The sequence below is a fragment of the Ovis aries genome, chromosome 24, assembly GCF_016772045.2.
Source record: "Ovis aries strain OAR_USU_Benz2616 breed Rambouillet chromosome 24, ARS-UI_Ramb_v3.0, whole genome shotgun sequence".
Classification (NCBI taxonomy): Eukaryota; Metazoa; Chordata; class Mammalia; order Artiodactyla; family Bovidae; genus Ovis; species Ovis aries.
In genome coordinates this window covers 34810443-34835506 of record NC_056077.1, presented here as the reverse complement: position 1 = coordinate 34835506, position 25064 = coordinate 34810443, and the positions used below count along the sequence as shown (strand labels likewise).

At 43.9% G+C, this 25064-nt stretch overlaps 1 protein-coding gene across 1 annotated transcript; it reads left to right on the top strand.

Annotated features, from left to right (window-relative positions):
- Positions 1-162: 162 nt before the first annotated feature.
- YWHAG (tyrosine 3-monooxygenase/tryptophan 5-monooxygenase activation protein gamma) lies at positions 163-24529 on the top strand. Its single transcript, XM_027961806.3, has 2 exons — positions 163-438; positions 21136-24529. The coding sequence occupies exons 1-2, from the start codon at positions 352-354 to the stop codon at positions 21790-21792; spliced, it is 744 nt and encodes a 247-aa protein (XP_027817607.1). The 5' UTR covers positions 163-351; the 3' UTR covers positions 21793-24529.
- Positions 24530-25064: the final 535 nt, after the last annotated feature.

Sequence of the window (25064 nt, the reverse complement as noted above, 5' to 3'; positions counted from 1 at the left end):
GGCGGTAGCGAGCTGAGCCGGGGAGCGGAAACCCGAGAAGCGGAAGGGGCCGGGGCGGGGCCGGGGCGGGGGCCTTGCGCGGGCTGGTGGGCGGGGCCGTCTGCGTCACGCGGCGTGGGCGGGGCCGCAGGGGGTTGTCCGCCCGCCGCACGCACAGCCGCCGCAGCCGCCTCGCGCCCGGTCCCGCGGTCGCAGCTCGAGTCGCAGCCTCCGCGCCCGTCGCCTCGAGCCGCTCACGTCTCGTGTGGGTCGGTCCCTCCAGCACACGGGCTCCAGCCGCGTCGCAGCCGCCCTCCGAGCCCTCCAGGCCGTCCCGGATCATCCTCGTCCGGCCCGACCCAGCCCGTGAAGATGGTGGACCGCGAGCAACTGGTGCAGAAAGCCCGGCTGGCGGAGCAGGCGGAGCGCTACGACGACATGGCCGCTGCCATGAAGAACGTGAGTTTCCCCTCCCCTCCCCTCCCCCTCCGCCTCGCCCCAGCCCCTTCGCGGCCGCGGGCCTTCGCGGGCTCTGCCCGGGGACTAGTCGCCCGTCGGCGACTGCAGGTCTGGATGCCCCTGAGGGGGCCGGGGAGGGTCCCGACAACGCTGAGGACCAGGTGTGTGACGCGGCCTCTCCCCGAGCGTCCCCTAGGGCCGGCGGCCCGGCCGCCTCGGCCCTCCCCGCGCGCCCAGGCTGGGGCGGGGTCTTTTCGGGGCCGGTCTCGGGAGCGGGGTCTCTGGCCGCCGCGCCTTCGGGTCGGCTTGGGGACCTGAGCGGGGGGCCGTGCGCATCCTTTGTGCCCCACTTCCCCCTCCTCCCACAGCCTGGGCGTGTGGGGGCGGGGGACCGCATGGATGCGGTTCCTCTTTTCTCCCTGATGTCTGGGCGGCGCCTTTCCCATTCACTCAGCAGGTCTCCGGGTTTTCTAATACCCCCCCCCCCCCGCCCACCCACCCCACTCCCCAAATGTTCCCACTACCTTCTGCAGACAGATCCTTTAGAACCTCCTCGAGAAAAAATGAAGGGTCTCCTGAAAATCTGGACTCAATGGTGCAAAATCGAAACCTCCATGCTCACGTTTTTCTTAACAAAAGGCTCCCCTCTCTCCATTCCCCAAAGCAAGCCCTCTTCTTGCCTTTAGGAAGGGGGGCACGTTTGTCTCGCTAGCGTTTTCATTGATTGTTCTCAATATGTCATCTCCATTTTTTTTCTTACTGTGCTCGTACTGAAAGGGTAGGTATTGTCTCTAAAATAAAGGTTGTGAATTTAGCCGACTGGTTCAATTTGTGACATATGCTGTTTCTTTTTTAAATACAGGCACACATCTGTTGAAATTCCTTTAAGTTGAAAAAAATATTCTCTCTGATCTGATATTGCAAACAAAGCGGTGGTGGGAGGCAGTATCAAGTCATTCCAGAAGATTCTGCATTTGTCATATTGCAGAGAGCCTAGACTGGGTGGAGGCTGGGGAGGAGTTATTTTAAAGGGGAAAAAGTCTTTTTTTTTTGTTTTAATTTGTTTTGTTAGACACATCTGAAGCTTAAAAAAAAAAAAGCTAGCGCATCTTCAATGCTGATGAAAAGAGAATACTGATCTCCAGTTGTCGCATTTTGCAGATTCCTGCCTGTATTGCACCACTTTGTCAGTAATGCTACATTTATCTGATGGGCGGTCAACCGGTTTGATATTAGAGGGGGACATATTGAGCATTACTAAATGAAACATATATATCTAATGATTTCAGTCTCACTATTTTAATATCTAACTTCCTGCCTTATGTAACAAAGGTTTTAAAATGCATCTCCAGTGTGCAGCGGATACAGGAGTGTACCTTGCACATGAAACCTCTTTAATGAGGCGGTATAGGCATTACAGATTAATTAATTCTCGAATAACTCTACTGGTTCACAGGAGATGACAAGGCTGATGCCTTTACATTTAAACCAGCTACATTAGCAGAGAAGATTATCTCATTAAGGAAGAGGATTGGTTCTGAAATTGGGAGTACTGCTGTATTAATATACTGTCACAGTCGCTGTCTTTATAAGGTGCAAATGATAAGTTGCACTTCAGTGGATATCAATATCATTTATCGCGTTATTTAGACTCTTCTAATTTTTCCATATTTCTAGTTTCACAGGAAAGCGAGTGACCTCGCACCTATATCCATAGCAACCCAGTGATGTCACACACAATGACACAGAGGCTGCAATGCACCTCAGGGCTGGTAGGGAGTATGCAAATGGCATTTGTCCAGGGTAATGCAGAAATTAGCAGATAAGCCAGGTGGAATTGAGCACTTCCTCTTCCGCCAGAGGAGAATTGGTCCCCCAAAGAAGAATGTCCTTTATCCTGACACAGGCACACCAGGGATCTCTGGATATGCCTGTTCACCTTTCCTATTTCCAATTTTCTTGAAAGTTTATAAGATACAGTCATGTTTTTAAACATTCATCTCAATAATAACCTTGGGCATTGAAGGACTAGAGATGGAAAATTTTAAAACAAGAATATGTTTTATACTCATAGTGTAGGGGTATATGTGGGTTTATTGCAGATTATTAACTTGGCAAGTTTTAATAGAAACCTTAAAAAAGATTATGACTTCCTACTGGGACATTTTCAGTAAACGTTAGGGAATGAGAATCTGCTACAGACACCAGCTTGAGATTTGGAAAGCTTCTCTTGCTATGCTTATGCTCCTTAATGGAGTATGGAGGAAGGAAAACAGTTTTATAAAATAAAGCAGACATTTTTCCAAGCAAATCTGTTCACTGTGATTTTGAGGAATTGGTCTTACGTCTGACCTTCCTTTTCTCATCTGTAAAATGGGTCAACACCTACTTGAAACAGTTGTGAGGATTAAATAAAAAATGTAGATGCTTTAAAAAGGTAACTAAGCCTTGTTTCTTTGTTTATATAAGTCACCACAGAATTTGGAAAATACAGGAAGATAGAAAATACTCAGTCCTACCACTAAAGTGAGTTCTAAGGTTGAACTCATCCAGATGCTAGAGTGGTGAAATTTATTCCTATCTAGTGAAGGTACCCTAGTAATAAACGGGACCTGTGATAGTTATAGGTGTGCAACCAAGATAGAAATAATACGTATTTTGAAAAAGAGGAAAGAAGGAAGTTTAGTCTTTTCAGACACGTGTAGGCTTGTATCTAAAAAGAAGCGATCACCTAGATATTTCCTACTTGTTAGACAATACTGACTTGTCCTTTGGATTTTAACAGCCTCTTGAGCTACTTGTATTTGCCTTGGGAGGGGCTGGGGAGAAAAGGTTCTAGGCAACTAATGTTGAAGTTACTGGGATAAACATTTTATGGTGTGTTGGCGGCAGAGGGGCATTAGTGGCAAAAGTCTATCCTAATTATGTAAAAATGCCTTCCTAGCAGAATCTATATACTTAAAAAAAATTTTTTTTAACTATGTTAAATATTCTGTTTTTTTCTGCTAGCTCTTCCAGGAGGCTAGATCAATAGCCATTATCACTAATGGAGTAATGACACCTCTGTAGCCTCTTTGTGGAGTTCTGCCAGCCATTATTATAATCGAAGTCATGTGGCTTCAATTGTTCTCTTTGGAGTGGAAGAATACAGATAACAGTTGGCTTTTTGTGTTCACCTTCCCGATAACTTAAATGACTGCTAAGTGCCTCTTCTAATTATTTAAACAATTTCATATGGGTTTTTTTTTAATCGAGATAAAAGATGTTGCTCAATGTGCATCTTCATTACAGTTCATTAGATTAACTGCAGACCCTGGGAGGATTTCATCTTCTGGTACTTGGAGGAAGCCTTATTTATTTATTAAACCAAACTCTAGTTAAATTACCAAAAAGAGTGGAGAAAATGATTTGAGTCTTTTTTGTTGAGGTAACAGTCACAGGGCATAAACTAACCCTTTTCAAGTGTACTATTCAGTAGCACTCTAGAAAAGGGAAAAATGATATTTTTAAAAAGTGACCATGGTTGGCCATAGCTGGCTGGATTTCAGCACATGATTACTGATTCAGGAATGTGTCAGTAATGAAGTACTCTCAGCCAGTGGTAATCAGTATCCCTTTGTCTTTGTTTTCTAACATCTGAACCTTTTCAGCCTAAACTGAAAAAAAAAAAGGAGGGGGCACTTCTTTTGGCTTGGTTTGTATTTCCATTTTAAAAGTTCCAGAGCTTAAAAACTGTGATGCTCATCCAAATAAGAACAGTTTACCTGAAATCTGAGCAAACTATTATTGACTATTTGGAGATTATAGGAGTTATGCTGGTGTTCTTATGATCACTCATCTTCCACCCCAAGGCTGACTGACTTTGTTAGACACACTTGCCCTGCTGTGTGGCGGCAGTTCCTGCAGTGTTGAGAGTCAGGAGCTGTTCACACATGGGCTTCTCATAAGTAAGATGCTAAATATATTGTTTTGGTGCTTCTGAGTGGCCAGGAGCAATGTTTTGCCTCTGGTATGATCAGTTCTAACACTTTTATCTGGTAGGGCATCTGATTACTTCTGTATTCCTCCCAGATTCCATGAGATGAGGAAGAAAAGTAGGCAAAGGCCTTATATACGTTTAATAGAGAAAAAAGTCGTATATAAGCCATTGTCTTCTCTTTTGTCTTATTTTCTAAGCTCTTTTTGTTAGACTCAACGACTGTGATTATGGGGCACCCATTGACTTTCTAGGTTATAAAGTCTACCAAGAAGCTGCCTTATGGCCTTTGCTCTCATAACCATTTTTCTGTTGTCCTCCCCAAATTCCCTTTTAGGTATTAGTTTTGGTTTAGTATGAAGCCCTGTTATCTTACTTTAGATTGGCACTTGCAGAGATCCTTGAATTTTTGATTTTGCTAATTTAGGGGGGAAAAATAGTTACAGGAAGAGCAATCAACAAAAATTCCCAAAGGAGAGGTTTAATTTTAAATAAATGGTTACATTGGATTGGTTCCATGATTTTGCAGAAACAATAAAAATCTGTAAATCTTTTAAGACTAGTCCTTTTCTTTCGCTCTTTTGAAAGAACTGAATAAGTCTAAACCAAATTTTTGTCAGCATATTACTTAGAAGAGTGTCCCAGGAGGTAGATTTTTCCTTTATCTACGTTGAACACTGTTAATGGGGTGCATAGCTTTAGTTGGGTTGTGAATAGGTAGGTAGAAATGAGAGTGTTCTTACATATGAGACATAAAATTGCAAGTAAACTCACTGGTCTTAATCTTTGTAGCAGTGTCTTATTTTTGGAGAGGTGTAAAGCCGGACTTGGTGAGCAGGATCCAGGTGTAGTGTCAGCTTTTCCCTCCTGAAAGTTCTGTTACTAGAAGAGGGGTGCCAGAGCTGGGAGTATGGCAGTGATGGCAGTGGGCAGCTGAACGTGGAATGACGGTAGCGCGGGAGGAATCCCCTCCCCTCCCCTCCTCCCCACGGCCGAGTGTGAAGAGCAGCTGTGGCGGTGTGAGAAGTGAGAGAAGGCTAAGAGGTAACAGGAGGAATGCTTTGAAAAACAGGTTTGTTTTGAAGAGAGATCATTTCAAACCTCTTGAGCTTTCTGAAAGGAGTTACTAATATGACACTTAAGCTGCCATATTCAGTTAACCAAGATCTAGGGGAAAAGTTGCCTATGAGCGAGGTACTTACAGGATGTCAAAATCAGCTTAAAAGTTTTCGACTGATGGTTGCAATCCGTGCCATTCGGTTGAGCACAGTGCTCCTTTTGTGCGGGTCTAATGTGAAGTAGCGAATGAGTGTGTCTTTGCAGCAGAGGCCCGGCATGGAAACCTGCAAACCAATCCCACACTCCCGCCAGGACATTCATTCTTACCTGAGGGCCTGTCTGGCATGGCTAGACCCACGGATAGATGTTCTTTTCAAATCATACTCTGTGTTGCAAGTATGACTCATCTCTGGACTCTCACTACATCTGTGTAATAAAAACAGACGTTGAGTTCAGACCCTGGATTTTTATTTTATTTTTTTAAAGTAGGTTGAAAATGACCCAATCCATGAGGATGAGGAGCATTACCCAGGATAGGATGAGAACAGCAGAATAGCATTCTGAGACAAGGAAAGCTGGATGACTATGTCCAGCTTGAATTTGGGCATGCTGTGATCTTCTAAGGGAGTCTGGCTGTTGGAAGGCTGTCACCATTGAAACTGACAACTGATGACAAAATATCTGGCCTTTAGGACACTAGAAAAATTTTTTGGGGGGATGACAAGTATCACCATAATCCATATGCCAGGGATATTCCCATCATGTCATTCTACAGGGTTTTGTACCTTGAATTTTTCCCTTGATGTTAATCAGTATCTTAATAGCTGAACAGACCTGCAGATGTGTCATGATTTTAAGTATTTTTTGTTTAGCATTTAAGCTGTTTCCAAATTTATAGATACTGCATGAGAGTCTTTGTGGATAAAGCTTTCAACACAGATTGCATATTAGGACAGAGACCCAAAAGTGGAATTGTTGCAAGAACAGCTGAGAATTTTTAAGGAACTTGAAACCGTCACCAGTAGTGGTTTTTATCTCAAAAGTTTTGGAAGATGTAATTGTTGAGCTAGATATTACATACACATGGTTCAAAGGTCAAGGATATTCTGTTGCCCTTTTGGCTCCAAAAAGAAAAAATAAGGTTGAAACGGGAAAGCTTAACCGCTAGCTTATGTGCTCCAAGCCTCCCTTTTTCTGCTTTAGTGAGGGTGGATGGAATGAGTGCCTTTAAAAAAGAAGTTGAAAAAATAAAAACTAGTATGGGAACTTTATATGCAAAATAAAGATAAATAGCATGATATAACCCCATATAACCAATTTCACCATTTGTCAGCATATTGGCCAGTCATCCATCTGTATACTTCACTATTCTCTGGTTCCCTTGGTATTTACCATCTTGCATGATGGCTTTTTATTGACCTAAAATTACCCCTTATTTCCCGCAAATGTTCCAGTTACCGGCAAGATCGCTTTACATTCAAATTTGGCAACCTCAGAGTGTAGTTTCTTGCTTAAAGCATTTAATCCAGATGGCAGATGAAGTTTTTCCCAGATTTTCAGAGAAGTGTTTCTCTTCGGTTGACATCCAAAGCACTGCTTCCCATCAGCCTTTGCTCGTGAGGAGGAGAAAAAGACTAGATGGCTCTTGAGTGGGTGGAGGAAAGAGGATGCTGTGGCTGTAGGTTTACAGAAGGGTTCTCTCATTACAGGACTTCTTTTCTATTGCCTTTATTGGAAAGGGTTCAAGAGAGGCTGATACCTTTTCTCAGTTGTGACTGTTATCACCAATTTGATTGTTGTTTAGCCCCTAAGTTGTGTCCAACTCTTTGGCAACCCCCTGCACCATAGCCCGTCAGGCTCCTCTGTCCACGGGATTTCCCAGGCAAGAATACTAGAGTGGGTTGCCATGCCCTCCTCCAGAGGATCTTCCCTACCCAGGGATCAAACCCCGCATCTCCTGCATTATAAGCAGGCGGGTTGTTTACTGAGCCACGAGGGAAGTCCCACCAGTTCGATAGGAGCGCTAAAACCCAGTTGATTTGTTAAGAACGATGTGGGGAAACAAGTTTTGCTTTTGTTCCATCTCATTGCTTGCCAAGCATCTTTTAAAAAATCATTTTGCCTTAAAGTCAGCATACTACTGGTTGTATGTGTGAATAAGTAAAAGTAGGTAGGTAGATAGTATACACTGGAGAAGGCAATGGCACCCCACTCCAGTACTCTTGCCTGGAAAATCCCACATACAGAGGAGCCTGGGAAGCTGCAGTCCATGGGGTAGCTGAGGGTCAGACACGACTGAGCGACTTCACTTTCACTTTTCACTTTCATGCATTGAAGAAGGAAATGGCAACCCACTCCAGTGTTCTTGCCTGGAGAATCCTAGGGGCCGGGGAGCCTGGTGGGCTGCTGTCTATGGGGTCGCACAGAGTTGGACACGACTGAAGCGACTTAACAGCAGCAGCAGAAAGTATACACACTAGCCGTCTGGGCCCAGACATCCCGAATTTGAATCCGTGCTCAGAAGTATGGAGTTGACCAATTTAGTGACATCAGTAATAATGGGTGAGTATACTGCCTTTTTATTTTTTACCATTTGAAAGTCGTGCAGAAAAAGGCTAGATTTTTGGAACTAGACTCATTTATTGAGGAACGAAAAACAAGATGGTAAAAACTTCAAGCAGCTGTAGTAACGAAGTGAAGTTTAAAACTTGCATAAAATACATTTCTGTGGGTATTACTTATTTAAAATTATGTCTAGCATATAGATTCCCCAAAACAGATACTGTCACTCGTTCTTGCTTTGGATTTATGGCACTCTCGCATTTTGGTCAGGTTATTCCCTTCCTAATCTGGCTGGTTTTATACACATAAAAAACTTTTTAATAAAGACTGATTAAGACCAGTTTTTTAGCAAGTGTTTATATCTGTTGTGAAAATCACATCAGTACTATAATTTGTTACGGCATAGCATTACCCTGAAATGTTGGTGCGTTAAACTAAGCATCTGGTCTGCAGTATAAAAGCTAGTGTACTTTTTGGTATGACTTTTTTCACATCTGTTCTGTAGATTTCTGCACTGACTATGATCTTTTAGAGAAGACAAAAATATTTTAAGTTACACAGTCTTAGATAAAAATATTCCAATATAATTGAACATTTACTATCACTTTGGCTGTATTTTTCCCCATTTAATTTCACAACAGTTTTATAAAAGTGATGGTCCCATTTTATAGGCGTAAATGTTTAATATGCTTAAGTCTTGAGTTTAAAGTTTTGTTGTTTTTTTCTCTGAATCTCAGCCTCTTTAAAAGGCTTTTTAGTTTTCAAAAAGGAGTCATAGGGTGTATATATGGAGACTGATGATCTTTAAGCTGTTGTCTCAATGACCTGTTTTCATTAATTTTTAGTCAGTGTTCCACTGTTTGCAGAAGCTTTGAAATTCTTTCAAACTGTTGTATATTTAATACTTTTCCATTTAGTTGTCCCTGAGACGGTTGTTGCTTAGTCTAGATTTTAAATACAGAACGAACTTCTTTAGGACATCACTAAGATAAACGTGAGTGTATTTATCATAAATAAATGTGAGCCCTAAGACTGCATATGAGTGTAACCTGGTTTCTTTTAGAAAATATTTGGTCCCATGATCTTGGTATGTTTTAAGTATCATTTACCAAAGGAGAACTTGTAATTTTTAGCACAAGGAGATAAGTACCATGGTTTTGCCATTGGAATCTTACAGGTATTGCCCAGAAGTAAAGTATGCCACTTAGGCTGAATGGAAGAGTATCCCTCACTTGAAAGAAATGGGAGGAAGCTGTGACTTTTTTGTTCATCAAAAGTAATACTATCTTATGTGGAATTTGCAAGCAGGAGTGTGGAAACATGTTGGTTTGTGTTTTTTTTTTGAAACACATTTCGAGGGGATATCAGTGAAGATCAAAGGAAGAAAAGAATGTTAACTTGAATGCTTTGTAGATGCTCAGTGAACTGCCAGAAGTGGACTGATCCAGAAATCACCCAGGGGAGATAGAGCTGTGAGAGGGGGGATTACTGAACCTCAGTGGGTGGGAATATCCAATACCCAGGCAGAGAAGTGTCACAGCCCAGTGCTGTGGAGTGGGAGGGCAACTGAAGTCAGCCTGGGTGTTGGGACGGTTCCTGGAGGTAGGGGGTGGGGTAGAGGTAGGGGTGTGGGGATGGGCGTGGTGGGGGTGTGGAGGGGAGACGGCTGGAGGCAGGAGTGTCCAGGCAGAAGGCGTGGCATTGTTCAGGTTCAGAATGTACAGACAGCTGAATCTGCTGCGTGACTCACACCCTCACTCTTGGTTGCCCTGAGAGAATGTTAGGAAATGAGTCCAGAGTGGGGCGGTTCACAAAGGGCCTTACAGAGTTTGGATTTTTCTTAGGCTGTGGACAGTCATTGAAGGATTTTCGGCAGAAAGGGGTCCTCATCCCGGTTTTGGTTTGTTGAGAGCCGTGGCAGCAGTGTGGAAATTGAATAGGAGGAGAGTGGGGCAAGACTGATAAATAATCGCAGGGCATAGTCTAAAAGGATGAGGACCAGGGCAGGGACCGTGAGGGCGGATATGAGAGAGAATTTGATGGCTGGAGATAGAAGGAGAAATGATGGAGATGAAGGCAGTTGCTGTCATGCTGTATTTAAGGAAACATTTAAGAGTGTTCAAGAGCAAACATTTAAGTAGAGACATCATGGCTACACGTTAACTCAGGAAAAGCCCTTAGAAGAGTGCATGGCATAGGTTAAGCTCTCAGAGTTACTTATTACTCCTCTGTTAAGGAAACAAATTACTTAGGAACCACTAATGACCAGACTACTCTCAGACCTGGAGAATGTAATATCCCCTGCCCTCATAGAACTGACAGTCTAGTGGGAATCTCCTATGAATCCATGCCAGTTAAAACCAGGCACAATAAGGTCATCCAGGCAGAATGGAGAGTCAGAGTCAAAATGTGAACCCTAGGGAACCACGCTTCTGTGGTGCCTGGAACAAGATGTAAGAGGAAGACAGGAGAACACAGGACGTGTGAAGTAGGAAGACAGTTGGGACAGTAATAATGGGCTGAGGAGTGAATGAAAGGTGGAGAAATGGTAACAAGTTAGACTTGTTTTCAGAAACTTGGTGCTGCAGGAAGTAGGAGATGTAATTCAAAGGGGTCATTTACTTACTGTAAACTTGAGCTTGGACTACATGTTAATGGGCAAGTACAGGAAAGAGGGGCCCAGCCTGAGGTTTAAAAAAAGCCTTAATTCCTAGTGACTACAGTCTGGCTTTTTTTGTTGGTCTCTCTCCATCCTCTCCTCTTCCCTCTGTTTTGGGTGTAAGAGCAGAAAGCAGGCTGGGTGGCTGTATTGAGTGAGGTTTAGGGATGGTGCAGCAGCAGGACGAGGCTTAGGAAAGTTGATATTCATGCAGAAATAATTTAATTTGATGGATCTGCCTTACAAGGAGGAAACAAAGCCTAAAGGGAAGGGGCTGAAAGAAAAAGGAGAGTGCTCAAGAGCAAATCTAGTTGGTGGGAGTGAGGCCTGGTAATATTAGAGGATAGGAGTTTGATTTTCTATTTATTTTTGGCTGTGCCACATGGGCTTGCAGGATCTCAGTTCCCTGACCAGGGACTGAAACCCAGGCCAGGGCAGTGAAAGCTCTGAGTCCTCATCACTGGACCGCCAGCGGACTCCCAGGAGTTTGATTTCAGCGGTGGTGGTTGTTGGGGGGTGGGTAACTTAGGAGTCTGGGACTAACGTATACACACTACTATATAGAAAATAGACAGCCAACAAGGACCTAGTCTATAGCACAGGGAACTCGGTATTCTGTAATAACCTCCATGGGGAAAGAATCCGAAAAGGATGGATATGTGCATATGTACAACGGGATCACTTTGCTCTGCACTTGCAACTAACACTGCTGCTGCTGAGTCGTGTCAGGCGTGTCCGACACGACCCCAGAGACGGCGGCCCACCAGGCTCCCCCTCCCTGGGATTCTCCAGGCAAGAACGCTGGAGTGGGGTGCCATGCTCCCCTCCATATACACGCTGCTGCTAAGTCATTTCGGTCGTGTCCGACTCTGCGTGACCCCACAGACAGCAGCCCACCAGTCTCCCCCTCCCTGGGATTCTCCAGTGCGTGAAAGTGAAAAGTGAAAGCGAAGTCGCTCAGTCATGTCCGACTCTTCGCAACCCCTATGGACTGCAGCCTGCCAGGCTCCTCCATCCATGGGACTTTCCAGGCAAGAGTACTGGAGTGGGGTGCCATTGCCTTCTCTGGCAACTAACACAACATGGTAAATTAATGAAAATCCAATATAAAGTAATTTTTTAAATGAATGGTTTTAGGTTTTAGGTCACAGGTGTGGTTTGAAGATAAGTTGTCAGAATTGATGAGATCAAAGCGAACTGTTGTTTATAATTAATTTGAGGGAATGGCCTTGATAAGGAAGTCGGCCAGAGGTCTGGACACAAGTCAACAATCCCAAAGAAAGGGAACATGACATCAATTCCAGAAGAAATCTGAGAAGCAAAGAAAAGGCAAGAAAGAGGAGATGATTGTGAGGGAGTCAATATGGGCTTGTATGTATAAAAACCTGTTAAGCTAATTTTGATTGAGCTAATTTTTAGAATAGGATTATTTGACTGCTAGCCAAGGGTGTGCTGGAGCATAGCATATCTGTTTCCTGACGTGTGGGGTTAAATGGCATGCTGCGGAGCTTTGGCTTATGTCCCAGTTGTTGAAAAGTGAGATCAGACTGGAGCAATGGGTGGAATCTGGGCTAATGAAGTGGCCTTATTTTTGCTTCAAGTCCTGTACCTTGACCCTAAAGTTCAGCTGTTCTTATATTTGGTGCTGGTGGCACCTAACAATAGCCAGCTTAATATTAGTTAAGTTTTTGTTTGTATCAAACTACTGGAGACAAATGTTTGTCTCAGTTCTGTGGACTGGCCAGGTAGTTGGGGTCTGTTGGAGGCTCCTTCGGGGCCAGATGAACTATGAAGAGGCTGAGGCCTCTGCACATGGTCTCTCGTCTCTGGGTGAACCACGCTTCCTTGGCCTGGTTCCCGGCAGCGAGCCCCAATTCACAAGCACTTTTCGGGCCTTTGCTTGCCTCATACTTGGTAATGCTCTGCTGACCAAGTCGCATGATCAAGTTCAGATGATAGAGGTGAAGTACATGCTTGTTTTTGATGGAAGGAGCCTCAAAGTCATACTTAAAAGGAAGGGGCTATACACAGAGAGTCGGGCTTCCCTGGTGGCTCAGACGATAAAGAATCCATCTGCAGTCTGGCAGCCCTGGGTTTGATCCCTAGGGTGGGAAGATCCAGTGGAACAGGGCATGGCAACCCACTCCAGTATTCTTGCCTGGAGAATCTCATGGACAGAGGAGCCTGGCGGGCTGCAGCCCATGGGGTCGCAAAGAGTCAGACACGACAGAGCAGCTAAGCGCACGCACACATACAGAGTTGGAAGGAGTTCTGTGGGCCATTCATGCAGTTAGTCTGGGCTGGATACATCCTGTGACATTGATGTCACCTAGCAAACATTGGGAAGTGACTAGGTACTGTGGTGATTGATTGATAAGTGCAGTGTGCTCCCTGCTCTTAAGGACTTCAGTCTTGAGGCGGAAACAAGGTGCAGGGTTACACCCTGAGGCAGGAGAAATAAGCAGTGTAACAAGTGCATGGTGAAACTTACTAACACAGTAAACGTAATTGGTTCTGCCTGCGAGTTTTTCAGGCTTCAGGAAGTAAGTGCGGTATTTGAATTAGGGCTTAAAGGATGACTTACAGAAAATTCTTCGTGATGCGTTCTGGAAGTGCTTTTTGGGCGATAGGGAAACCATGAGGGCAGAGGAGTATGTAGCGTGAGGAAGACTGTGGGACCTGGGTCTGGGTGTTGGTGACTCGGAGCAAGGTTTTTTCTACCTTGGCGCTGTTAACACTTGGACATCTCTTTTGTGTATCCCTAGGAGTGGAATGGGGAGACGGCGATGGCACCCCTCTCCAGTACTCTTGCCTGGAAAACCCCATGGATGGAGGAGCCTGGTGGGCTGCGGTCCATGGGGTCTCGCAGAGTCGGACACAACTGAGCGACTTCCCTTTCACTTTTCACTTTCGTGCATTGGAGAAGGAAATGGCAACCCACTCCAGTGTTCTTGCCTGGAGAATGCCAGGGACGCGGAGCCTGGTCGGCTGCCGTCTCTGGGGTCGCACAGAGTCAGACTCGACTGAAGCGACTTAGCAGCCGCAGGAGGGGAATGCCTGAGCCATGCGGTGACTCAGCATTCTGACGAACGTTCACCTGCAGTGCTTCACCTGGAGAAAGACGTGGGCCCCGTGCAGTACTGAGTCCTTGAGGGTTAGGGCTGCTAGGGAGAGTAATTTACAAGAAGCTCCTCCTTGGTTAAGAACTGATCATATAGTGGAAAGCATATGAGATTTTAAGCCATGAGACTTAGGTTCCACTCTTTGGCTCTGAGCCTTAATTTTCTACTCTTTAAAATGGAAATAACAATACTGAATCACAAAGAGCTATCTGGAGTACCAAAGAGGAATTATAATTTTGGTCAAAGAACTCATTTCTGATACTACAAAAGTTATTTAGAAAAATACGGAATATATGAGTATTTATTACAAGAAATATCTTTTAAACAAAGAGTCGGGATTTAAGAATGAAACCCTGAAAGTATTCTATTAAACTCAGAATGAAACGAAGATGCACATTATAGCATTCATAATACTGTCCTTGTTTCTGCAGCAGATATCCTTGCACAAATATCAAATATCAGTGGTATTTGGGAATCATAAGATTAGGTAGTGAATAAACTGGGAAAATATTAGAATTAAATTAGTAACTAATTCAATGAAACGGGGCTGGAAATCTGTGGTTTATATACTACTGTATATCAGTCCTAATCTGTGTAAAGATATAATGAAAGATTTTTATGCAACTAAGTTTATTTTTAAAGGTATTCTTGGTAGAAGTGAGGTGGTGAGTGCAAAGCAGCAGATGTGGGCTTGAGTTAGTAATTTACTACATTAGTAACCTTGCTTATATAAAACTGCTGGCTTTAAGTTTGTTTTTTTTTTTTAAACTTGGTTCGAAAAAGTTTGGTGGATGTGATTAACTGAGTAAATTATGGAGAGGTTTTGTTTGAGTAGGTACTACTGGTAGTCAAAAATTGAACCTTATCAACCTTGACTGCCTCTCAGCCACTCTGTTTTCAGTGATACAGAAATATCTAGAAACATTTCTAGAGATACAGTGAGAATATACAAATACTTTTAAAATGACTACCGAGAATTCCCTTGTATGGATGTTCATAAACCAGACTCCTATTGACGACCATTTAGGTGGCTCCAGAGTTTAACTGTTAGAAATGACACAGTGAATCCATTTCTAGAAATGGAATGGCAGAGTCAGAAGGTTTTTTAGTATTTAATTTTGATAGTTGTTCCAAATTGCCCTCCCTGAAGTTTGTACTAATCTATGATATCCACCAATGGATGGTAGTGGTGCCTGTTTATCCACACCGTCAGCCTTCACAGTCAGTCATCAAAATATTTGTTTTGCCAGTCTGATTGGAGAAAACATTTATAAAGTGAATGACTTTGGGTTTTATATATATATATAACTATATATATAACTTTTTCCTTTTTTACAATTCCTTTTGCTCACTTTTCTATTACCGATTGGTTTTAAATTCCTTTTAGCGAGTGGCTGAGTCTTTTTTGTTTTTGTTTTTTTGTCTTTGGTCCACACTGTGCGGCTTGTGGAATCTTAGTTGGATCAAACCTGGGCCCTTGTCAGTAAAAGCATGGAGTCCTAACCACTGAACTGCCAGGGGAATTCCCAGCAGTAGCATGTCTTAAAGTACATCTTTTTTACTGAAGTATAGTTAATTTACAGTTTTGTGTTAGTTTCAAGAGTAGAGCAAAGTGATCAATTTTATATATGTGTGTGTGTATATTTTTCAGATTCTTTTCCATTACAGTTTATTATAAGATACTGAGTATAGTTCCCTGTGCTGTGCAGTAGGTTCTTGTTATTTAAAAATTACTTTATTGTTAAAAGTTGGTAGCCATCAATCTGACGAAACAGGGCTGCCCCAAACCATCAGTCTCCACAAGCCGCAGTACTGTGAAATACAGTAAAACAAGGTGTCGCCTGTGTTGGAGAAACTAGTTCTTTCTCTGGTACATGGCAGGGTTTACATCATCAGAGACTCAGGATCTGAAACCAGCAGACTTGAGTTCTAGTTCTTTCTCTGATACACGGCAGAGTTTACATCGTCAGAGACTCGGGATCTGAAAGTGGAGGACTTGAGTTCTAGTTTCTTTCTCTGGTACACGGCAGGGTTTACATCATCAGAGACTCGGGATCTGAAACCAGAGAACTTGAGTTCGTGTCCCTGCCCTGCTGTTTGTTAGTGGACTGATTTTGAGGGGAAAGTCTATTCATTGCTCTGCAGCACACCTATTGAGTGTAAGGTCCACCACGTCGGGGCAATTGCGAGAACATGGTACCTGACAGCTGTCAGAAAGGCCAGGTTCTCCAGCAGCTCTCCTCGTCGCTGAGGCCTTGAGCTCAGCCCTGAGTGTGCCAGGGAAGTTCCCTGACTCTTCCGGGACATTCCTCTCCTGGAATGTTTCCCTGCAGCACAATTTTTATCCAGGATCATTGCTGCTGCCTTTTAAAAGCCTAACGAATGAGTTTCCCAGGCAGACTCTGGCTGCCTTGAGAGTGTCTCTGTGACTGGTGATCTAACGTGAGTACATTTATGTTTCTTCCTCATGAACTAGTACCTTGAGGGCATCTCACAGATGTTCTGTCTTTGGCACAGTGAGGGATGATGTGACGCACGCTAGGTGCCTGGTGAACGCCGGGTGACTTATCTGGTAAGCAGTGGCCTGTAACTGTGTTTTTCTTGTCATCAGACCTTATGTGACATGTTATCAAATTTCCCAGAATGAATAGGTATTGACGTCCCTAAGGCTCCTTCCCTGTTCAGTGGTTTGCCAGGACTCAGCATATACAGCCATACTTTTTTTTTTTAAATTATTTATTTATCTGGCTGTGTCTGGTCTTAGTTGAAGCACGCAGGATCTTTGGTCATGCAGGATCTTTACTTGTGGTGCACAGATTCTCTAGTTGTGGCAAACGGGCTTAGTTGCTCCGTAGCATGTGGCATCTTAGTTCCCCAGCTAGGGTTTGAACCCAAGTCCCCTGCATTGCAGGGCAGATTCTTAACCACTGGACTGCCAGGGAAGTCCCAGAGCCATACTCTTGGCTATGATTTATTACAATGGAAGGATGCAAAGCTAAAGCAGCCAAGAGAAAAGGTCCTTGGGGTGAAGAGCAGAGTAAGCCAGGTCTCAGAGTCTTCTCTCTCTGGAGACTGAGGTGGACTGTGTGTGTGAAATGTCTATTGGGAAGGAAGCTCATTAGAGACTCAGTTCCCAGAGGTCTTACTGAGGCGTGTTTGCGGAGCACTTTGTGCCTCGCACATACCAAATTCAAGACTTCTGGAAGGAACACATTGTTTGGACAAACTTTTTAGGGCCAATGGGCCATTCTTAATCGGGGGTAGTGGGAACCCTTCCAGAATCCTAGTTCTCAAATGCTAGCCAAGGGTCAGCTTTGCAAGCAGGCCTTTCTAAAGATAGCAATCTCAAGCCTGTTGTGTTAACTCTTCTTTTGCACACACTGTACTTTAAATTGAAGGCGTCTTGTCCGGACGTGCACAACATGAACTTCAGATTGTTTTCAAATTTTTTAAATTGATATTTAGTAAGCCATCTCTGGGCTTCCCTCATAGCTCAGTCGGTAAAGAATCTGCCTGCAATGCAGGAGACTGGGGTTCGATTCCTGGGTTGGGAAGATCCCCTGGAGAAGGAAATGACGATCCACTCCAGTATTCTTGCCTGGAAAATCCCGCAGACAGAGGAGCCTGGTGGGCTACAGTCCACAGGGTCGCAAGAGTTGGACATGACTTAGCGACTAAACCACCAGATCCTCTAGACTATATGGTTAACTGTATGCAAGCAGAGCAGTGGCGCATTTCCTTGCAGTGGGTTATTCTGCTGTGTGCTCAGAATATTGATAACATGGACACCAATGCTCATCTTGTACCTTCTCGTGTTTTTCTTTTATTTCTGGTGTAGCGTGTTCATTTTCCCTTTTCATAGCCTCTTGGCCCTTTGAGGTGATAGCACTCCAAGCACAGGAGGACCAAAAATGCTTGAGGGGCCAAATGTGACACCCGGTGTCTGCTAATATATATATATGTTTTTAATAGACAATTTTTTAAAGCAGTTTTGGGGTCACAGAGAAAGGCACAGAGGTCCCATATGCCCCCTGCCCCCTCAAGAGTTGCTAATCTTAGGGGGAGAAGGTTTCTCCCCTCATAAACTGTTAGGGGAAAACAGTTGATACTAATTAATATCTGGATACCTTAGCAGCTGGGATTTGGGGCATTCTGATTCTACTGTTGGTGAGAATAACAGATTTTTCTAACCTTTCTGCTAAAAGCTGTCTTGAACTCACTGAAAGAAATTTGAACTTGGGCTGGTATCATAGGAGTTGAGAAGAGAAACCTTAATCTTATTTTTAAACAGAATGTAAAACTGGAGAATTTGCAAATTGCCCACGTTTTCCAGTAGCCATGACAGTACATTTGGGAAACCACATAGGCCAGTGGTGTGTTTAGAAACAGTTCAGTGGCCGTTTTGAAAAACACTGCCTTCCTTTCCAAATGATACACATCTCACACCCCTCCCACACTGAATACTCATTCTATCTTGGTTAAACCTTTTTAGGACACTATGTGAATAATTTTTTTGATCTTAAAAGTTATCTTGACTTTTGAAACTAGTATGGTTGGGATCTCTATTTTAATTAAAAACCACAGATTACCTCTCATGCAAGTCATTTTAATCTTAAGGATTTTAAAAAAACCTGATTTAAGGATTTTAGAGACATCTTAGTGCCTTTGAGCAGACTTTTTTTTTTAAGTGTTAAAGGTTTTCCCCTCTAACTTAGTTTTGCAGTAGCAGAGAAAACATCTGGGTATGTTCCAAATGTGGTTGAGTTACTGTATCTAAAGGTGATGTTGGCATTTCATAATCTTCATGTTCGAGTTTGTCTGAGGCAACTGGACAAACGTTGCATAAGTGCAAATGGCCAGCTCTGGTCTCCACAGCCCCGCAGCAAAAGACTTAACGGTATAGAGAACTGGTGAGGTCACTGGGACTTTAAATAGTTGCTGGCTCTTGAAATAAATATGGCATGATTTAGGGGAAAGGCCTGAAGGCGACCCCAGTGGCCTTAGGCACTGGGGCTTCTTGCATGGGAGACAGTTCTCAGGTTACACGAGCCAGCGGCAGCTAGTCTTCAGTATCTGCACATTCAGTGACTATGGGTGGGTAGCCTGTGGCGTGCAGGGCTCAGGCCTACAGAGGCCGCAGCCTGTTGGAAAGCCAGTCTAGGGAGTTATTCCAGGCTATGTGATACTAAAGTTCAGGGAAAGGAAGTGATATAAGGGAGCTAAGGACTGGAGAACCACCTGGAGCAGACAGGTGAGACTTGATTCAGGAAGACAGCCTGGATGATGCAAGAAATGCAGAGGCCTCCTGCACGGAGAGTTAAAGTGCGGGACATTGTCCCCCGGGGGCCCTGTGGCTAGGACACCGCACTTTCACTGCTGAGGTCCCGAAACCTCGTCCCCCAGCGTGCACCTGTTTCCTCTCGGCCACCTCTGCTGGAGCTATTTGTGCTTCACATTAGGGTGGGGAATCAGTAACGCGTAATAAAAAGGTAACATACAAAAACCCTAAGTTTAGAAGGTAGTTGAGTATGTATTATTGGCCAGATGTTGTGAGAATTAGTAAGCAAACATATAAACCTCTAAGTCTGGTTTACATTCTGACTTAATTCTGAGAGAGTGTTAGTTGCCCAGTCATGTCCAACTCTTTGTGACCCCATGGATGGTAGCCCTCCAGGCTCCTCTGTCTGTGGGATTTCCCAGGCAAGAATAGTGGAGCGGGTTGCCTTTTCCATCTCTAGGGGATCTTCCTGATCCTGGGATTGAACCTGGGTCTCCTGCATTGCAGGCAGATTCTTCACTGTCTGAGCCACTAGGGAAGCCTTAATTCTAAGAGGAACTGTTTCAGTCACATAACCAGTTTCATTACGAGTAACTGTCTCCCACTCGACTCCTTCCTTTATAAAAGAGGACTATGTATACCACATGGAAGTGATCCATACACAAGTCTCCTGGAATCCCAGCCCAGCATATCTTTTTGGACTCTGTCCCACCACCTTTCATATCTGGCAGTAATAGAACATGACGTGGATGCTGTAATCTACACGGTAAACAGAGAGTAGCCAGTTTAACTGCGGGTGGGAGGAGTGGAGTGGTCAGGCTTTCACAGGAGATAGAACCTGGTTCTTGTGTATTTTCCAGGCAGGAACACAGGTAAATGCTCTAGGCAGAGGAAGAACAAAGAGCAGAAGTTGCTTGCAATTAATAGGTTACTACTCGAGCGCAGGCACCTGAGAGGATGAAGGAAGGGAGACATCTCTGTTGAAAATCTGAGGAGAGAGCTCATGGTCTGGGCTTTCTGATACTGCCAGTGACTGTGTAGGTACCGGTTTGGATGTGGTAGTCAACCAAACAAGTAAAAATGTGACCTCAGAAGAGGGAGGAAAAAGAGGGAAGAGCAATAAGAGCCTAAAGTGTACGGCTCTGACATCACAGAAATCAGGTAATATCACTTAAGAAAATGTAGTTTCAGTCATTTGATCTAATTTCTTTATTACATGCAGTTGTTCGGTAGTCATAGAAACATGCAACATAGGTGTGCTGTCGCTTTTGTTTGCTCAAGGCTCTTGGTGTTTGGGACCGTGGAGACCCTTTAGAAGTGCACAGTTGAGAGAAGCATTAATTCCTGTTGGCCACCTCAGCTCAGAAGTGCTTTGCTCCTCTCTTCATCTTGTTGCTAATTGTATCCAAACACTAAAACATGTGTTCCCCAAGTTGCTAATATCTCAGTGATCAGTCAGCCCCGAGCCTGGAATTTATATCTTCCTAAGAGCAGAGAAAGCTTGTGTTTCTCAAAGTCAACTTGATGGTGACTCTCTTTTCTCACTGAGTATGCAAGATACCCTCACCCAAAAGAGATGGGACTCATGTTTGCCGAACAGGGCACGAGTAGGAGGAAGCTGTCATTCTGGTTTCTGTTCCAAACAAACAAACTGATGAGGTATAAAAGGCACCTCTAATTAAAATCCCTGGCATTGGTGTGTATGTAATGCTGCCCAAGAGAACTGTTGATGTTTGTAACTTAGGTCAAAATTTGGCTTTTCATCTAAGCATTAGACTTGATAGTTCTTTCTGGAAGCAGCTGAGCATGTGTGTCCTCCTCTAGGGAGGAGGCAGGGGGTTCGTGCACCATTGAGCCAGCTGTGGTTTCTCCCCTTCTTGCTGCTGATTCCCTCTCCATCTCCCTCCCACGTGCTCACACAGTGTGTTGATGACTTTAATCAGCTGATCCGTCTCTGTGTTTTAGTAGCATAAAAGATACGATTAGCCCAACTTGCCATCACCTGTGCCATAACAGCTCGCTCTTCTTTCCTCTTCAATAGGTGACAGAGCTGAATGAGCCACTGTCCAATGAAGAAAGAAACCTTCTCTCTGTGGCCTACAAGAATGTAGTCGGGGCACGCCGTTCTTCCTGGAGGGTTATCAGTAGCATCGAGCAGAAGACATCTGCCGACGGTAACGAGAAGAAAATAGAGATGGTCCGTGCTTACCGTGAAAAAATAGAGAAGGAGTTGGAGGCCGTATGTCAGGATGTGCTGAGCCTGCTGGATAACTACCTGATCAAGAATTGCAGCGAGACCCAGTATGAGAGCAAAGTGTTTTACCTGAAGATGAAAGGGGACTATTACCGCTACCTGGCTGAGGTCGCCACCGGTGAGAAGAGGGCGACCGTCGTGGAGTCGTCTGAGAAGGCCTACAGCGAAGCCCACGAGATCAGCAAGGAGCACATGCAGCCCACTCACCCCATTAGATTAGGCCTGGCCCTTAACTACTCCGTCTTCTACTACGAGATCCAGAACGCCCCGGAGCAAGCCTGCCACTTGGCCAAGACCGCCTTCGACGACGCCATCGCCGAGCTCGACACCCTCAACGAGGACTCCTACAAGGACTCCACGCTGATCATGCAGCTGCTCCGTGACAACCTCACGCTCTGGACGAGCGACCAGCAAGACGACGACGGCGGCGAAGGCAACAATTAAGGCCCCCAGGTGGACTGGCAGCGCACGCTGATGCTACTACTGCAGTCTTTATTTTTTTCCCATGAGTCGGGGGTCGGGTGGGGGAGGGAAAGGGAGGGATGACCTTCCTAGGGAGAAACCCACGACCTGTCCTGTCTTTGATCGCCTCTTTTGACATTTTTGCCAAAATACCACTAGTGGAAAGTCAGGCTAGCTGTGCTGGTTTTGGAATAGCAGCCTCACACTGGCATATGGACTGTTCTGTAGATTAATGCAAGTGGGGCTGTCTTTAATTTAACTTATTGCTAGAAAATAGGGTTTTAAGATGAAAAGAAAAAGCAGAATGGCCCTCATTCAATAAGTTCTGTGGTTCCAGTAAGGATTTTTATGTACATATGCTCTCGTCTTTTAAGTTTTGGGTACTTCCTAGCTCATCTGTTTTAGCTGTGCATTTTGTTTTTCAGGGTGTACTCTTAGCAGACATGGAATATTAAATCCCAAGCTGATAGAACGTAAGGTCTGTTTATGGTTTAGGCCATGCCAGTTTTCAGATTAGTTGACAGTATTAACACTAAATTGCAGTTTACAGTATTTCTACATTACAGCCATATGTTAACATCAAGCCATTGATTGTGTGTTTTTCTTTATTTTGGCTCTTACATCCTTGTTCAGCCTTATCCAGGTCGGTTTTGCTGTTCTCTGTCTCCTAGGCCAACAGGCTTGCCTGAGGAGAATCAGAACTACTTGTTAGATTTTGGTTAATAGGTGCTTGGCAGGTGGCTGTGGGATTTTTGTCCTTCTTTCTTCTTAAATCCACAACAAACGATTAATCACTTTAATAGAAACATTGAACACCACAAAACTAGAGAAAATTCAGGTCTGTATGTCATTTATCGTGCTGATATTTCAGAGAAGTGCTGGGTTTTTTCAGTTGCCACAGCTTCCTCGGGTGGCACTGCCATCTGTCTCCTCTCTTGGGTCTTCCTCATTGTATCTCGTGCCCACAGCATGCGCATGGACGGGTTGAAAAGCTGTTGGGTTGTAGAAGCTGGCGGTCATTTTGAGAAGGTTCGTGGTGCAGTGTGTGGAAATTCAGGTGCTAGGAGCTTACTGGTAGAAAAATCCTGAAGGAAGAGCTCTCTCCATGAACATTCTGTCCAGTTTTGGGAACCTCGTGTATCCGTTTTTCCTCCGTTAAAACACTCCTTCCCCCAAAGAATTGTTGTAGGAAAATAAAATAGCATCATTATCAGATAATAAATTCTTAACTCCTATTTGACCACAATTTTTTCTTTTTCTTTTTTTCCTTTTAATGAAAATACAGAAGTTGGAAATTGGATTATGCCATCTTTGCACGTTTTAGAATTGATGGAAACCACCATACTCTTTCCACAAGTTTGTTTCCATCAGCCTTAGGTCCTTCGTTCTCATTTTGGATAAGTCTTTCTGAAAACACGACCTGTTGCATGTGCGTTTAGGCATTTTTACAAGTGATAGCATGAACTGCCGAGATAGGTAACAACACCAGATTTGTTTGTTTCTTTGTTTTATTTAGGCAGGCAGAGGAATGAGTCATAATTGAGGAAAAACCTGACAGTTGCTTTTGTTAAAACCAAAATGGAGCTTCCAGTTGTGAGATGAACACAGTGACCAGGATCCAGGTGACAGTGAAGATAGAAGAGTGGCGATGCCCTGCCACGTGGCACAGGCTGCCCAGCATGACTTTCCTTAGAAGGCCCCCTCCATGTGCGCAAGAGCGGGTCCCAGTTAACCGAGCCTACCAGAAGAACTAAGAGAAGAGAGCTTTAGAGCTTCTGTGCCCTAGCAGGGGCCTAAGGTCAATGCCATGGATGGGAAGAGATTGAGGGCGGGGAGGGGGGAGGCAGGTGGGACTTCCCTTAATTTTATCTTCATGTCCAGTGAGCAGTGTTGTGTCCTTCCCTTGTGGCATTTGGAAATGATTTACTGGAATTACAAAACCTATTTTTCTTTTAAATTTCAGCTTTGGCTCTGGCTGCTTTTTAGAATAATGCAAGATAAAAACCACATCTGAGGGCTAAAAAAAAATGAAGAGGGAATGGGAGACTTGATATTTAAGCAGCTTGAATGGTTTCTTTTCTTTTCTTTATTTTTAAAGAAATGCACTTGCCTATGATACTGTCTCTCCAGTGAAATGATTACTCCTCCATTACTCTATTGATACAATATTGTGCATGCTAGTGTTGTATTTCTATACAGTAGCTTGAAATTTATTAACTTATACTGTAGGTGTTATGTATTCCTATGACAAAAAAAAATTAAGTCTTCAAATTTTTTAAAGTTTTTTAATTTAATTTTTCCTTTTGGGGGTAAAGTTTGCTCTACCAAATAGTGATCGTAACAAATTGATCTGTTTTGGATGTTGCTATAGTGACATGCAGTTATACATTTTGTTTTTTTGGGGGGGGAGCAAAAGAAACACCAGTGTTAGCTTAATCTTAATGTCTGGTGTTTGTCATGGTGAAATTATAACTATTACGGTGTAGGAGAACACCGAATATGTTCTCTGAATGAGCCTTTGTGCTTTTTGTCATGTTATGCAGTGAACTATTTTTAAGGTCTAATCAGTGGTTATTTTTTTCCAACTCCGTGTTTCTCTAAGGAATTCTTTCACACACGGACCATTCTTAGCAGTTTTCCTCAGTGATGGAATATCATGAATGTGAGTCATTATGTAGCTGTCGTACATTGAGCAAATAAACTTACAGATCTGATGTCAGCGCTGCCTAGTTTTATTTTAATGAGTTGAAATTTTCCTTTGCTTTTGAAGGTTTGATTGGACCTGGTGTTTTTTCCCCTCTTCACCACTCAAAGAAGGCGGTTGGATGGGGGGAGGGGCGAAACTGTATATTGGAAAGTGCCTATGTCTGGGAATCAGACCTGGGTTTACTGACCTTGAAGAAGGGTCGCACATTTTGGGCCTCCATCGTTTCTTGTAGGAATTGAACCCTAAGTTTGAATCGTGGCTCCTTTTGATTCTTGGGTAAATGACTATTAAACTTCCAAGCCCTGGGGGTGGGGAATGTAGGTCTCAGTGAAAACTGGGTCACATGCCCGGCTTGATGTTTCCGTTAGGTGCCCATCGGATATCTCATTATGCCTTGCACGAGATGGGTTTCTACACTTTAAAATGTTCACGTAGTGTCTTGGGTGGTATTTTTTTGTTTGGTTTGGGTTTTTTTTTGGTCAAGTCACATGGCACGTGATATCTTTGTTCCCTGGCCAGGGATTGAGCCTGCATGCCCCACGCCGCC

Excerpts from the sequence above, each read along its gene's own strand:
- YWHAG (XM_027961806.3), top strand. The coding sequence starts at position 352 with ATGGTGGACCGCGAGCAACTGGTGCAGAAAGCCCGGCTGGCGGAGCAG. Across the intron at positions 439-21,135 it reads TGGCCGCTGCCATGAAGAAC|GTGACAGAGCTGAATGAGCC; the intron begins GTGAGTTTCCCC and ends CCTCTTCAATAG.